At 58.7% G+C, this 15,681-nt stretch overlaps 1 protein-coding gene across 2 annotated transcripts; it reads right to left on the bottom strand.

Annotated features, from left to right (window-relative positions):
- Nucleotides 1-4,418: 4,418 nt before the first annotated feature.
- NXNL2 (nucleoredoxin like 2) lies at nt 4,419-13,172 on the bottom strand. 2 transcript variants are annotated; one of them, XR_009603250.3, is made up of 4 exons: nt 12,091-13,172; nt 11,545-11,863; nt 4,708-4,955; nt 4,419-4,623 (listed from the first exon to the last, which is right to left on the bottom strand). XR_009603250.3 is itself a non-coding variant. In XM_060610253.3 (3 exons), exons 2-3 carry the CDS (start codon nt 11,844-11,846, stop codon nt 4,787-4,789), a joined length of 471 nt encoding a protein of 156 aa, XP_060466236.1. In that variant the 5' UTR covers nt 11,847-11,863; nt 12,091-13,172; the 3' UTR covers nt 4,419-4,786. The 2 variants fall into 2 exon arrangements, 1 of the variants encoding a protein (XP_060466236.1); XM_060610253.3 differs by having other exon boundaries at nt 4,419-4,955.
- Nucleotides 13,173-15,681: the final 2,509 nt, after the last annotated feature.

Genomic DNA, 15,681 nt, shown 5'->3' with positions numbered 1-15,681 from the left:
TGTGCCCAGCCTGGGGCCGCTCCACTGCACTGCCACACAGACAGGCCTGACTTATTGAAGTGCAGCCCACTGCCCTGACTAAGCCAGCAGGAGAAAGGTCACTCCCCAAATGGCGACAGAACACCACACGGTCCAGAAACACAGAGAGGGCTCACTCCTCCTCTCTACCAATTCACACACAAATTCACTGTGTCCCAACAGCAGCGCTAGGAGTCACATGCACAAGGGCACTCAGTGCGGCACCAGTTAGAGACTGGCATCACGCCCACTGATGTGGGGCCGGACAGAGTAACCTACGGTGTGCCACACGTGATCATGCTCAGCGGACATCAGAATTCAATAAGGCAACAAACAGTCACAGAGCATCCAGTATCCACTCGCTCCAGGAACCAGACAGGAATACAATGTCTGCTCTCAAGGTAGTGATTTTGGTGGTCGGGGAGAAGGATGTAGAGACAGATGACAGATAGATAGATAGATAGATAGATAGATAGATAGATGATAGAAAGATAGATATAGATAAATAGACAAGAGCTAGATAGTAGACAGATGATACAAATATATGGATGGATGATAGAAAGAAGCTAGGTAGATAATAGACGATACAGATAGACACATGATAGCAGATGAACGGATGGATGGATGGATGGATGGATGGTGAATAGGAGATAGAAGACAGATGTGATACAGACATGACAGAATAGGCAGAAAGATGTGATAAATGATTGGCAGACGGCTAGAAAGACAGATGGACAACCCAGAGAAGGGGGTCGACAACAGTGACACGGAACGAGGAGGGGGGTGCCATCTAGACAGGAGGGTCAGGGATGAAGCCTCTGAGGAGGCATGTGGGCAGAGTGAGCACAGCGAGGAGATGGACAGGACACGGAGGGACAGGAAGGACAGGGAGGTGTGTCTGGGAGGAGCAAGTGGATGCAGAGAATGGGGAGGATGGTCCCAGAAGGACTTGGCCTCGGTCTGAGGTGCTGGGAAGCAGGGACATAACACGACCCGATTTCCACATGAAGGACGGGTCTAGTTGCTGTGTGGACCTCACATTCCAGGAGATGGGAGTGGAAACCTGGAACCCAGCCAGGGACCATGGCAGCCCTTCAAGGGATAGGTGGGTGGCCAGTTAGGACCCCTGGCCCCCACACAGGAAGCATTCTCTGTGTGTTCTATTTTCTCAGTCTGCAGAACGTGCTCCGTGAGAACAGGTCCCGCCCTTGCGTGGCGACCATGACTGCAGGGTGGGCATCCGCTCGTGGCCTGGGAGCCCCAGGGAGCCCCCATTCTGCAGTGGGCCTGATGGCACTTCTGCACGTCCCCACTGTCCCTTCCCACCCCTGTGGGCGCTCCATGGACAACGTGGGCAGGAGCCCCTCTGCGCTTGGGTCCAATGTCCTATCCCTTGCCCACCAGTTCTGTAAACCTGAGTCCTAAAAGTTGTACTTATCACCTGGGCTCTGGGGGCTCTCCTGACATGATCCTGGGGCCACACCCCCCTCCCCATGGCCCGCTTCTTCCAACCCTGAGGGCCCTGCAGTGACGCTCTGGGCCTTTTCAGCCAACTGCCCCCAGGAAGGCAGGCAGGCACCTGGCGGGTGCCCAGCAGGTGGAGAGTGCCTGAGTGCGGCAGGTTCACCTCCACAGGGAAGGTGGCCAAGGGGTGGGGACGCCGGAGCCAGCAGGTAGATGCGTCCAGTTGCCCCAGGAGGAGCTGTGGCGCAGAAGGCGATTCAGCCTCTTTCAACCAGCTTTGCTGAGGCCAGAAGTCACAGGACGTGGCTGAAACCACCGGGGGAAGATGTGCATTCGGGTTCCCTGATGACGAAGGAAAGGGGCCCCGCGATTATTGGTGAGAGGGTGGCAGGCTCCCCTCCCGCACTGGGTTGCTGCAGACCAGCCCGCCTCTGGGGACAGTGATCCGTAAGCAGGCGACCTCCCCCACCGAAGCCTGAGGATAGGTGACGGGGCTGCACCACTCCGGCATGGGGAGCCCACCAGCTCTGCTGGGTTAACCTGAGAAGGAGTCAGACACTTCCCAGGCTCTCAGCCTGGGCACGGCTACATGTCCCAGTGGCTTTGCTCCTCGTGGGGAGTGCAGTGGCCAGGACGGCCAGCTGGAGAGCGGGCACCATCCGGGAGGCTGCCCTGCCTGGGGAAGCGTGGGGCCGCCGCAGGCGCTGACGGCCCAGGCCTGTGGGCACCACGCGGGTGACCATCCGCAGGATGCGCGAGCCCACTGCAGCTCCTGCTGTTGGAGGTGCCGGTCCCGGAAGACGGGGCGGAGTAGGTGGTAAAGCTGTGTCTCAGAGGAGAGTCCCCTGTGGGGCCAGCAACCCATCTGGGGTCTCATTAGAGCGCAGCCTAAAATCAGCATCCAGTCTCGAGAGCTGCTGTCCCTCCTGCTGGTGTCCACACACTTGACTTGCTGTGTCACCTGCCGGCCACTGCATCCGTGGGCTGCAAGCAGGCCCACCTGCCCGCCCCGAGCAGGGCCCAAGCTCCTGGTCCCACACCCCAGAGACCACCTCAGGGGGGCGGGCTGGACCCTGTCCCTCTCCTTCCTCCTTTCTGTGCTGTTTGCTGGGAAACTCAGCTGCAAGCACATGTGTCTGTCTGTGCACCACAGTTTGCTTTTGGGAGGCCGAGTGCTGGGTGCTGGGGGCCAGGTGTGCCCCCACTAACTCCCAGAACCTCAGCATGTGACTATTTGGATACAGGGCCTTAAGGAGGTTATTAAAGTAAAATGGAGTCACAAGGGTGGCCCTAATCTAGCCTGTCTGGTGTCCTCCTAAGAGAGGAGGCCACAGACATGCACAGAGGGACGACCTCGTGAAAAGGCAGGGAGAAGACTGGTATCTGCCAGCCCAGGAGAGAGGCCTCGGGACAAATCACCCTTCCCACACCTCATTCTGGAATCCAGCCTCCAGGGCGGGGAAAGAAGAGGTCTGTGTTGTTCATGCCGCCCTGTCTGTGGACTTTGTTATGCAGCCCAAGCTGACTGATACAGGTGCCAAGAGGTTCAAGGTGGGGCCAGAGAGAGAAGGCACGGTCCCCTCCCCCCGACACACACACATCCCCTCCCCCACTGTGAACGAATCCTTGGGGAGTCTGCTGAAGGAAGCAAGGGTGGACAAAGTGCAAAGGGGACCCCCTGAAATGTCAGGGGGGAGGACCCCTGTTCAACTGTTTATTATAAAACAGGAGGACCCCTCCCATAAATTATGTTTTCTCCTGGGGACAGGAAGGACAAGCAAGTTCTCTGCAGCCTCTCCCGATAGGGCAAGGGTCGGAAGCGCATCTGTAACCACCAAGACCAATGGGGGCCTGTTTTCCCACCAGGCGGCTGCTGCTGCACCCACCCCAGGGCTGACGGTGGGCACCACCTCAGAGCAGCACCCACCCAGGGCTGGCAGCAGGTGCCACTTCGGAGGAGCACCGCCCCGGGGCTCACTGTGGGCTCCATGGCGGGGGAGCACCTGCCCGGGGCTGACAGCAGAGGAAAAAAGACTGCACATGGGGATGAACCCTGACAGCTTATGTGTCTGCGTGCCGTTTGTTCATTGGCAAGAGTGTGCCCCAGAACCCCGAGGCAGTGGCCCCCCAGCCCCGAACCTCCTCCACAGAAGCTCCAGGGCGGCTCTGACACCCACCCGAGGGCCAGGTCCCCAAGTCCCCGGGCTCTGGGTCCCCGTGGATGCCGTGACCGGAAGGCGAGAGAGGGGCCTCGCAGGCAGTGTCACAAAGGAGCCAGCAGCCTACAAGGAGCATTAGCACCGCAGACCATCCCCCCAGCCCCTGTCCTGTCCAGCTGTGGCTTGCTTTCAGCTGGGTGGTTACGGTGACTTCCGGGAAAGGCCGCTCCAGGAGACACGTGGTGCGTGTGCTCTGAGCATCGGTCGTACAGCAGTCAAGGCTGCCGGCGGAGACAAGAGCACGGTGTGTGTCTGGTGTAGAGTGTGTCGTAGGGCGTGTGTGTGTGTCTGGGTGGTGTGTGTACGTGGTGTGTGGGGTGAGGTGAGTGTGGTGTGTGTGTGTCCATGTGTGTGCGTGCTGGGTGTATGTCTGTGTGTGTATCTGTGTGGTGTGTGTGCGTAGCATGTGTGTGTATGTGGGGTGTAGGGCGTGTGTGTAGTGTACAAGGGGTGTGTGTACGTGTGTGTGTGTGTGGTGTGCCAGCGGTGGCCGGCAGTGCGAGGGCAGAGGGCTCCTGGCAGAGCCTGTGGTGGCTCCCGCTTGCCTGGCCCCATCTGCACCCGCAGGAGACGCGGGTTTGACACCGTGAACGTGCGGCCTCGAGCAGCTGTGAGACTGGAAACGGGAGCACAGTGTGGAGACCAGCACTGGGGGAGCAGCTCACTGTCCCCGTGCGAGCGCCTGGTTTGCGGGGACAAGGAGGGAGATCAGAGGGCTGTGCCGGAAATGTTTATTAAAGCGTACGGATTCTGCAAACCTCAGTGATACATGAGTCGTGAGAACTTAGCATTAACCGAAGTAGGTCTCCAGAAGATGTATTCGTCAATGTGTTCTTTCACCTGAGGAGTGGTATAAAGATGCGTTTTCCATGGATTCCCAAGAGCCCAACGGGAGCATACTCAGGCTCGCGTGAAGACAGCTCTGCTAAGAGTGATAGAAATAAGGATCCGCAGGCTACGGGATCCTCCCTGGCAGTGTTTCTGTCTGCCGGGACATAAACCATACCAGTGCGGGCGGGGAGGAAACGGCCGCTCCCCTTCCCGTGCTCAGGATGCAGCAGCAGGTGCCCCTGAGACCCCCGGCGTCACCCGGAGAAATTCTGAAAGATGTTGGCCGCCTCCACCCAGCTCTGGAAGCAGGCCAGCCCCCGCTCCCGGATCTGCTTCCGCCCTTTGTCGGTGATGACCTCCCCGCTTGGTTTCACAATCACCAGCCTGGGGATGGCTGTGATGTGGTACCTGGTCCTCAGCTCCCTGCGGGAGAGAAGAGGGAGGACCGGGTCAGCGGGGGAGTGGGCAGGCCGCCACACCCACGTCCCCAAGGCTGGCTGGCCGTGCAAAGCCTTAGCCCCCAGCCTGCCCACACCTTCTCTCCCTGCTGCGAGCCTGTCCTGGGGGTGTCCCAGGGAGGGGACAGGTGTGCTGTCCCAGAGGGGCGTGCACAGGGAGGGGACTGCTCTGAGCCTGGGCTGCCCATCCCAGAGCCACAGCTGCGTGGGACCACAGAGCACCCAAGAGGTGGAGGAGCGCCAGCAAAACTGAATTTCTCATCTTCGTTAATTTAAATTCAAGTAGCCACGAGTGGCAGGTGGCTACCATATTGGACGGTACAATTCTAAACCCACAAATATGCCCCAATAAATTTATATCCCTCCTCTGTCTCAAGAGGCTGAAAAACACCAGGTACACACAACCATCAGTGTTAAAACTCTGTGAGTTCCAACAAAGCTGTGTGAGACTTTCTGCCCCTCAAACTCAAGGAGAGGCTGATTTACATTATGGACGACACATTTCTTGGCTACTTTTTCCGTCACGTGTAACAAGTATTATTTGCATTGACGTAGGAAAAGGAGCAACCACCTCCTTTGTCTCTCCCCTTAACCCTCTCCTAAATGAGTGCCCTCAAGACAGGGCAGCTGATGAAGACCCCTCCCCATTCCCAAGGCCACCTTGCAAGTGTCTCTCATTCAGTAATGTGACTGCACTCACCTGTCACCCTAGGGACTGTGGGTCTGCGTGGAAGGAAAAATGCACTTGAAACCCTCCTGTTACCAAGTCTCCCCATCACGTCTCCATCAAGGTCTTCCTGCTGCCTTCTGGCACCCAGGCCAAACACAAAGGCATAAATCAAGCGGGAAGAAGACCTCCTGCCTCCACCCAAAGGAAGAGAGACTCTTCTCAAACGTCCACGGGACCGTGACACACCCAGCATGTTCTCGGCCACCAAGGGATCGTCACAAAATTTCAAATAAGCAAGAGCACACAGACCACTTAACCAGACCACAACGCAATAAAAACGGGACACCAATACAATGCAGCTTTTGGAATGAGTCTAAAAACTAACTAACCATACACTACCACTACATGTGAAACAGCGATACAGACCACAACACAATCAAAAGGGAACAATATGGAATACACTTCTGATCTGCAGCCGTAGACACAATTAGACATAGGAAGTTGTGGTCCTAAACACACTTTTCCAAACGACTTGTAGACGAGCTGTGTGACTGACTCAAAAGGCAAGAACAGGACTGATGCAGCAGACACTAGGAAAGGCAGACGGCGGAAAGAAGTCACAGCAGAGAAACGCACAAGATCTGGTGAGCTTCAAAACGAACCTGGCTGCGGGAAGACCTAACGGGCCAAGGCACTACCAGCACTGCTCAGGGGAAAAGGAAGGCACGGGAACATCGGTCCTGGGCCCACGGCGGATTCCACCCTGCTTGCAGACGCAGGCAGGTGGGCGAGGTCACTCCTACTATACCCGACTGCTGCCAGGACCACCAGGTCCCGAAGGAAACCTGCACACGGCTGCCACTCCGGCAGCTTCTGGAAGCTGTTGCTCACGTGAGGAAGAAACAGCCAAGGAGGAGAGAAAAAGTGTTATGTAAGACTGATCATCATCTGTGGAACAGACACCAGGGCTGACACGCACAAACCACAGACATGGAGAGACGCCAGCCCCGGGACCAGCTGAGGCCTTTGCTGACAAGCCAGCTGGCCCGGCAACTCAGGGGTAGGCTGGGGGGTGGAGAAGACCCCCCACTAGTGTTTTAAGGATGCTGAACAACCCCAGAAATTTGAAGGGCCTATGAAACTTGCTTTCCCCCAAAGCATAAGACAAACACATGGGGAAAAGAGAAACGGCTGCACAGCCCTTGGCCTGAAGACTGCAGGGAGGTGGCCAGAGGCTGCCACCAGCTTTGTCCAGCAGCTCAGGCAGATGGGTCAGTGCAGGGTCTTCACCCTGGGCAAGGCGGGGCGGGCAGTGCCCACCACATCAGAATGGTCCCGCGGGGGTTTTGCTACCCAGGGCCCGGGGCTTACCCCCAAGGCCAGGAGGTGCCCCACGTGTGCAGCAGCAGTGCTAAGGGCACAGGGCTCCCAGACCAGCAGCAGCAGCACCAGGGAGCTCATTACAAGTGCAGAGTTTCCTGTCCCTGCTGGGGTGGGGTGGGTGGAGCCCACAATCCCTTGGGTTCACGCCTGCTGAAGCATGCAACCCTGCCAGTCTCCCAGGGCCGCCTGCATCCCCCTCCCTCCACCATCCAGTCACCCTGGGGATGGGGGAGAGAGCAGGCAGTAAGGGAAGCTGAGAACGGTGCCCTTGATGGCCTGGGCGGTAGAGGCATGTGGCTCCCTGCTCAGCATCCGTGACCCTCCACCTTCTGGTATTCACTAGCTGTAGGACTTGGGCAAGCTAGCTAACCTCCTTGTACCCCAAATTCCCCATCTGTACCATGGGAAATACCTCCCTGGGTTGTTGTGAGGTTTAGATAGTTAATATGCATACGGGAGAGCTAAGGGATTGGCACGTAAATGCTCAGAAAACACTGGCTGTTATTGATGGAGCCACGTCCAACCCAAGGTGGGCCAGCGGTCCAATGCAGCACAGCCATTGAGTGCTGGCTACACCAACCAGCACCGGAACGGGTAACCAGCAGACTCAGAACTAGTGCGACTGCACGGAACACTTTCGTGTGAGCTAGGAGAGTGGAGGGTGTGAGATTACGCAGCCCGAGGCACAGCAGCCACTCTGCCACCATGAGGAGAGACTGCATTTGCCAAGTGGCCCCTGGCTGCAGCCTCGGCATGAGGCAGGCATGGCAGAAAGCAGAGCCATGAAATTGTCCTCGGTGGTTTCCCACCTCCCTGGAGACCAGCTCCTGGCTGCTGGGCGTGTAACTGAAGCCCATCAGTAAATCTTTATAGTTTAAGCTTTGGGCTGCTGCTGCTGCTGTTTCACTCCCTCGAAACATTAAATCAAGCTCTGACAGGTGTCGGGCAGGGGCGGAGGGGGGTGCAGGCAGGCTGGGCTTTGAGGAGTGAGGAGGAGTCTGGAACAGACATTGGCTCCAGAGTATCTGCAGTCAGCCGTGTGGGCCCTCGAATCCCCAGCCTGGCAGCGTCTGCGTGGAGACGACCGTAACCCTGGAGCTGCACGGAGAGGCTCGCAAGCACTGTCTCCACCAGCTTCGGGCGCGGTGTCCTGCGGGAACGGACGGCGCCTTGGAAGGAGAGCCCCGTGGCCGCAAAGAGTGCAGGCATGAGCACTCTGAGCGCGGTATGCTCTGGGGGAGCCCGAGGGCCCAGCTCAGGGCGGGCGCTGCTGCGACAGTGGCTCCCTCCCTTCACCTAATAGCGCGTCCTCCACTGGCACAGCCACTTCTGGGTTGTCATGGCAACGCTGGTTCCAGTCTCTTCCCCCCCCCCCAGGCCAGCAAATCTCTGCAGTGGCTCCAGCCAAGGAGCGGCCCACAGGCGCCAAGCATGGAGCAGCAGCTGCTTCCACCCTGAACGCTAGAGACACTGCTCACACGGGTGGCACTGGGCGCAAGACAGGCATGGGCCTCCCGGGCCAGAAATGCCCCTCATGTCCCCAGTGGCATGGATGAGGAGGAGGGGCTGCTGGGCGGGGAAGTGAGGGCTCCAGGGTTGGGGGGCTGCAAGTATGTGTACGAACTGTGGAGGTGGGAAAGGTATGGGGTATTCAGGAACACTGCTGTCCAGTCTGCAGAGGGGGTCACAGAAGGCTGGGGCAGGAGGTGAGTATGGGGCAAGTGTGGGAGGGCAGGGCAAGACGTGGACTGAGCCCCCTGGGCCACAGGGACCCCGGAGAGCTGGGGTAGGCGCAGCAGGACCAGGCCTGCCTCAGACAAGAAAGATGAGGTGGGTTCCAGAACAAGAGTCCATTAAACATGGACACTGGGGCTGCGGTTAGAATATTCCAACGGTCCAGGCCCTGCCTGAAGGAGGTAGCAATGAGGAGGAAACCAGACTCAGCAGATTCAGTGCTTAATGGGGACACGTTGAGTCAGGAGGCCTGGCAGGTGGGGGGGAGCTGGAACCCAAGGCTGGGGAGATGGCAGGGGCACAGGCACCCCACCAAGTGGGTGGCTTGGACGGAGCCACTCTCCACCCATGAAACGATGCCACGGCCAAGTGCCTTTTCTGTGCAGTGCAAACCTGTCAGGAGGCATCCCAACCTCCTGGCCCACGGTAGGGGTGGTGGTCAGCGCCAGAGCAGACCAGAGGGGGGCAGAGTCATTCGTGGGGGCCTCCTGGGGTACCAGAGCCCAAGTGGGTACCAGCATTATTAACAAACAATCATAAAGGCCATGAAAAATCACCACTGAGCAGATCTTGCGTGCGACAGCAGGAGACAGGAATTCCTGCTGGCACTGGGCCCATAACAAAGGGAAAGGAGATGGGCAGGACACCTGTCCTTGGTGTCCACAATCAGGCCGCTCGCCCACCTGCACACAGGCACCAGCCGCAGGGACTTCAGTAGACATGTTTGTCTAGGGCTGTCGACGCCCTGCAGCCATGTGGCCTCCAGCCATGCCCAGGGCACCCGTGGTGGCTCCCCAGTGATTCCTCCTCCTCCTCCTCCTCCCCCTCCTCCCCTCACCTGGGACTCAGTGGGTAGCCACTGAGGAAGAAAGCCCCAGGGCCCTGACCATGACTGACCTAGCGGGAGCAGAGCACTATCCAGGCTAGAATAAGGGAGTAGCTCCAAACATTCTCACAGAACATCCCACTTCCTACCACAGAAACTGCAAGGACAGAGCCAGTGTGGTGCAGTCTGGAAAGAGGAAGGACAAGGTCTCACCAGCAGAAAAACTGACGCTGGACTCTTCTGGAGACCACGCTGGCCTCCTGCTGCCTGCAGTGGACCCTAAGGGCTCTGACCGCAGCACAGGAGAAGCAGGAGGGAGCTCCGCAAGGCCGTCCCCCAGCGAGATCCCAGGTAGCCCCGAGGAGAAAGAGGGAGGAGAAGCTCTAAGCAGAGACTCAGGTTCCAGAGCCTCAGCGGCACATCTGCGAACCAGGACAAGGTGCTGGCACGTGACCGCCAATGGCTCCAAACTCCCGGATCAGGGCCGCCCTCATACACAACAGGGGCCTCATCACCCGGCAGTGAGCCCCCTTGCCTCCATCAAGCCACAAAGAAATCCCCGACCCTGAGCGCTGCCTAGTTACCCACACGGTCCCCCTGCCACTTTCAAACCTGTACTGGTTCCAAGGCCGTGCATAACTCTGGTGCTAAGCATATCAGAGGCATTCGCAAACACCACCAGAGGAGATGCTACGGCGAATCCCTCTGCCAAGTAAGTCACTGGGACTCACCCTCTCAAAATTGTCACTTGGGTTTGTTTCCACTGTCGCATAAACTAGACATCTGTAAGATGCTCCTGGAGCGAGGCCTCTAAGAAGCAGGTGCCCACCTGGAAGGCCTGAGCCTCACCTCCTCCTCAGCGTCCCTGCGGCATGTGTTTGTGGGAAGAAACGTTCTTCTACGGACCTTTCCAAAGCCCCCTGCCACTTTTAACTGTTCACGAGCCAATTCATCAGGACAGCTCGGGGAGGGAGGTGGGGGGTCCATCACAACTGAATGATAGCCCCCCCCCCAGGACCATAAATGAGAAACATGCCCTGTAAAACACACCCAGAAACTCACTCCATGTCCATTACAAGGATGGTGGGGTAACACCGTGTGCAGAGTGTAAATGCTTTCACCACAACAGGGACCCCAAGGTGCAATCAGAGCCCAGCCACACTCCAGTCCACCAACCCTCCTGAGATCCTCCCCACCCTCCCTCCTCTCCCCTCCTCCCCCCTCTTCCCTCCCAACTCCTCCCTCCCACCTCCTCTGTCCTCCCTCCTCCCTCTGACCTCCTCCCTCCCATTTCCTCTGTCCTCCCTCCTCCCTCCTACTTTCTCTCTCCTCCCTCCTTTCTACCTTCTTCCTCCTCCCTCTTCCATCCCACTTCCTCCATCCCACCTCCTCTCTCCTCTCTCCCACCTTCTTCCTCCTCCCCAGTCAGGTCCCTACCCCCCGGGGATTTTTGTGGCCTCTGACATTAACCCCAGGAGCCCAGGGACCTGGTTCTTCCTACAGCTGTGGAAATGGTAAACACCTTCACTTTCAGGCAATTCCAGGCCTGGCAGCGATAACCAAGCCGCACCCCGGCCAGCAGAGAGGAGTTCCTCCAGCCTTGGAGTTCTGTGCGCCCCTGGGCACTGCCCCCAGCCGCTCGCGGCAGCCGACGCAGAGACCCAGTTCCCACGCGAGCCTCCCGAGGCACCCTCTCCTGCTTCCACACCCCTCCCCGAGTCCCACCACCGCTAGGCTCCGCAACAGCCACATCACCAGAGCTCCTTGGAAACGCAGACCCGCTAAGTCAGGGCCCGGCTCTCCAAGTCCCCAGGGATGCGGCAGCCCCACGGGACTCCTCGGGGGCCCGGGGTGGGGGCCACGAGCGACGCCGGGGAGGCCCGCCCGAGGGGTGGGGGGAGGGACGAGCTCCACGCGGCCGCCCAACCCCGTCCCACTCACTGCCGGAAGGGATCGTGGAAGGGCAGCGCCAGCCAGGCGCCGGGCAGCTCGCGCATGAAATCCAGCATCTCCTGCGCGCTGCCGTCGGCCGACACAAACACCACCGCGAAGGGAGCGGGCGGCCGCGCCTCGGCCACCAGCTGCGCGTAGAAGTGGCAGAGCAGCGGCGTGAAGTCGCGGCTGGGCGCGCACCAGCCGGCGGCGAAGTACAGCGCCACCACCTTGTTCTGCAGCTCCTCCTCGGCCTCCATCCACGCGCCGTCCCGGGTCAGCAGACGCCGGCCGCCCAGCACGTCCACCATGGCTTGGGCGCGGACACCTGCGGGGGAGGCGGCGGGGAGCGCGGGCGCAGGGACACCTGCGGGGGGCGGGGACGGCGGGGAGCTTGGGCGCCGGGACACCTGCGGGGGGCGGGGGGGCAGGGAGCACGGGCGCAGGGACACCTGCGGGGGACGCGGGCGGCGAGGAGTGCGGGCGCACGGACACCTGCGGGGGCGGCGGAAGCATGGACTTCCACGCAGCACCCACAATTTCGGGGACGGATACCTGCGGTCGCGGAACACCTGAGGGGGACGGCAGTGAGCACGGGCGCACCGACTCTTGCGCGCGCCGGCGGTGAGTGCAGAGGGACGGTCACCCGCGGGCGGGCGGCGGTGCCGCACAGGACCCGCTCGGGCTGTGCCGCTACCTGGGGCCCCACCTGCTCCTCTGCCCCGGCCCCGGCTGCGACACGGGCGTGAATACTTGAGGGAGGAGGGACACACAGACACCCGCGGCGACCCCGAAGCGGCGGCTGCGACAGCACCCGCCTCCCGGAAGCCGGGCTGCCGGGCCCGCCCTACGCCTCGCCCACCACGCCCTCTCCGGAGCTCCGCCTGCTCTCCGCCCCGCCCCTCCTCTCCTCTCCGAGGGCACCCATCCCGCTCGGCAGTGTCCCCAGTGCCCGCGCCCCGCCCATCTCCGTTGCCCGTATCCACGGTCCTCTCTGCGCCCCCGCCTCACGTGTCCTGATGACCTGAGAGGTCACAGTATTGACGTACCAAGGCACGCTGGAGGCCCTCAGGATCCAGCAGCGAGCAAAATAATTTCAGCTCCTGCGCGGGCAGGGGCGGGGAAGCGGAGGGTGGGGCACTCGGGGGAGGCGCAGATTTAAGGCATTTGCCACAAAAAACTCAGTGATCAAGATGAATCACATTCTAAGGCAGTATTTTAAAACTTCAAAATCAATGCAAAAAACTTCACGATGAACAAAACATCAAACTTGTAAATAAGGGCAGGATCCTGCCTGCCCCGACGCGCGGCAGAAAAGCGCGTACTGGACTGAGCCCCGCGGGAGGGCGCACCCGCCGATTGGAGATTCGGTCCGACCCACGCTGCCCCCAGCAGCGCGCTGCCAAAGCCGCGTTTCCCTGTGGAATTGTAAGACCTGGGGGAGATGCAGGTGAATGAGAAAAAAGCTGGGAGGGGGCCCTTGCAGGTGGAGGTCCGACTTTTGTTAAAACTCAGGAATATGATGAATGGAATGCAGCTAAAACTGTGAATGTCAAGACTGTCTTGATCTGTTTGGCTTTTTTCCCTTTTATCTCAACAGTGAGCGAAGTAGAGAACGTTCCTTTCAGCGACACACTCCCACGGGGGAAATTTCCAGTTATCTGTATAAATACTGAGGTGCCTTCCTGCAGCCGCGGTGAAGCCTGCGCAGCCTTCCAGGGAGAGGAGATGTGGGGGAGCACCCCTCCTCACCAGGGGACCCTCCTCTGGCTGCTCTGAGTGTGTGTGTGAAGGATGGGGCCGGCCCTCCAGAGCTCCTCCAGGGAGCAAGGGACACTGGTGCTGTTCTGCTCATTCACCTGCTCCACCCATTGTCAAGGGACTTCTCAGGGCGGTTCCTGGGGCATGAGCCTGTGTCTTCAGACAACCATCCCACCCCACTGGCCACTCCTTAAGGTGGAAGGGGACTACAGGAGCCATGAGACACAGAAGGAAACCCAGAACCCTCTCCTGCCTCTGCTGTCAGTGTCCTGCACAACTTCCTCCACCCAAAGCAGGAACAGCCACAAATGCAGTCCCAGAAACGGGGCTTGCTGTCCCTAATCCCCGCTGGGACGCTCAAAGTCAGTTCGTACTGGACTTCCTTCTGGGCATGGAAGGGTGCCTTGAACAGGGCATCTGCTAAGCAGCTTCACATGCCCTGGATAACCCCAGCCACGCTGGACAGCGCTCCTACTCCTGAGGCTTGTGAGCAGCTCCAGGAGGGCCTTCTTGGGTCTGCCCCCCTCCCCGAACCCCCTAACCCCTGCCACACCTACACAGTTTGTGACCTAGATTCTGCCCTACCATCCATCCCCCACCCAAACTGCATCTCCTCCTGTCTGATGACAAAAGTCCCCGGAGGCTCCCAGGACGCTCACCTAAGGTTGGTCCCTGGGCCCCGGCCCCTGCCTGCCAAGAATCCCACTGAGTCAGCCCCATTCTTGATCACCCCGCCTACCTTCACCAACAATCCCCCGCCCTTGGTGTCTCCTCTAACTGGCTTTCCATCCGCCTCCACACACTGACCCCACCCCACCCTCTCCCTTGGCCATAAACCCTCCCTTGGCCTGTGTTCAGAGTTGAGCTCAGCTTTCCACGCCCCCTCCCCGCCCCCCCCCCCTCGCCGGTGCAGTGGTACTGAATAGAATCTGTTCATCACCTTTACTTCATCACCTTTAACTGGCATCCAGCTCTATTTCTCCCGAGCAGCTATCAAGAGCTCTGATACCTCAGCTGGCTCACAGCCAGGGCATTGACTGTGGGGCAGAATGTTCCTGGAGCTAACACTGGCTGGTTGGTACAGGAGACTGCAAAGCCTCTCTGGAAAGAAACACTGTGGTAGGATCATGGCTCTGCCTGTCTGTGCTCGGCACACAGGCTCTCCCCACTTCTGACTGAGGCTGTTTCTCAGAGGAAGTATTTTTTCTGAGCAGGAACACCCGGGAAGTCCCCAGCCAGCATGCCTCTTCCCCACTCCGTCTTTGGATGCTGCATACCGAGTTGCATCTATGTTCCAGAAGAGAGGCACCGAAGAAACAGGACCTGAGGCCACTTGCCATGAAATAGATTTTTTTTTTCCACTACAAGATGTACACAGGAAGATTCATTTATTTCTACCACTAGTTATGAATACACAAATATTCTCATGGAAGCTTTTTCTGCTCTGATCAGCACAGCAAACAAATTAGACCTCCCAGTGTGCAAATATCACACTCTGAATTTCCTGGTTTTAAATATTCATGCTGGAGTTATTTATTTTCCTGTGCTTAAGTATTTGTTCTCAGGGAATGACATGAGGTCTTCATGGCTCACTTTTAAAATGGCGGTTGACCACCTGCAGGGAACGGGCGGCAAAGTGACGAACAGAAGGCTGGCTTTCTCAGTGACTAGCTACGGGGTCACAAGCAAGTCACCCCACAGGCCCAGCTTCCCAGACACAACTTCGTGTTTAGAAGTGGTCAAAACAGATATGGTTTTGGGCTGAGGAAGTGCTCCCTGGCCCCACCAGCTTCTTCCCAGTAATGTGTTAGATGGTTCTAGAAGCATTTGTGCTGCTCCAGCAGATGGACTGAAACACAAAACGCAGGCACAGAGAGAAGGTGACAGTGTGCCTCAGGCTCCCCTGCTGCCCTAACAGAGCCGGTGGCTGCAATAGCAGAAACTCGCATCTCACAGCTCTGGAGGTGGGAAGTCGGAGATCGAGGTGCTGGTAAGCCCCTGCCCGGCTTGTAGACCACCACCTTCCGTGTCCCTGCATGGCAGTGGGGAGAGCTGTCTTCCTCTTCTTTAAAGGTACGTCCTATCAGATCGGGACCTTGTTTACGCATCATTACCCCCTAAAAACCCTACTTCCAGACACAGCCCCATTGGGGGTTAGGGCTTCAGCACGTGGAATTGGGGGACACGGCTCCACCCACACACAAGCAGTGCGTGTCCCTGACCCCAAATGTTTAAGTCTAGTGTGAAAGAAAGCCTGGGCTGCAGTGCCCTCTGAACGAGGGAAAGTAAGGTGTGGAGGGAAAGAGCAGTCCTATAGTTGTCCCAAGTCAACAGTAAACCCAGCAGGGGGTGACAGTAGTTCAGGTGGACGGGTGGTGGGGGGAG

The sequence above is a fragment of the Panthera onca genome, chromosome D4 (genome assembly GCF_046562875.1).
Source record: "Panthera onca isolate mPanOnc1 chromosome D4, mPanOnc1 haplotype 2, whole genome shotgun sequence".
Lineage (NCBI taxonomy): Eukaryota > Metazoa > Chordata > Mammalia > Carnivora > Felidae > Panthera > Panthera onca.
Note: the sequence above shows the minus strand (reverse complement) of the source record. Positions and strands in the feature narration are given on the sequence as shown.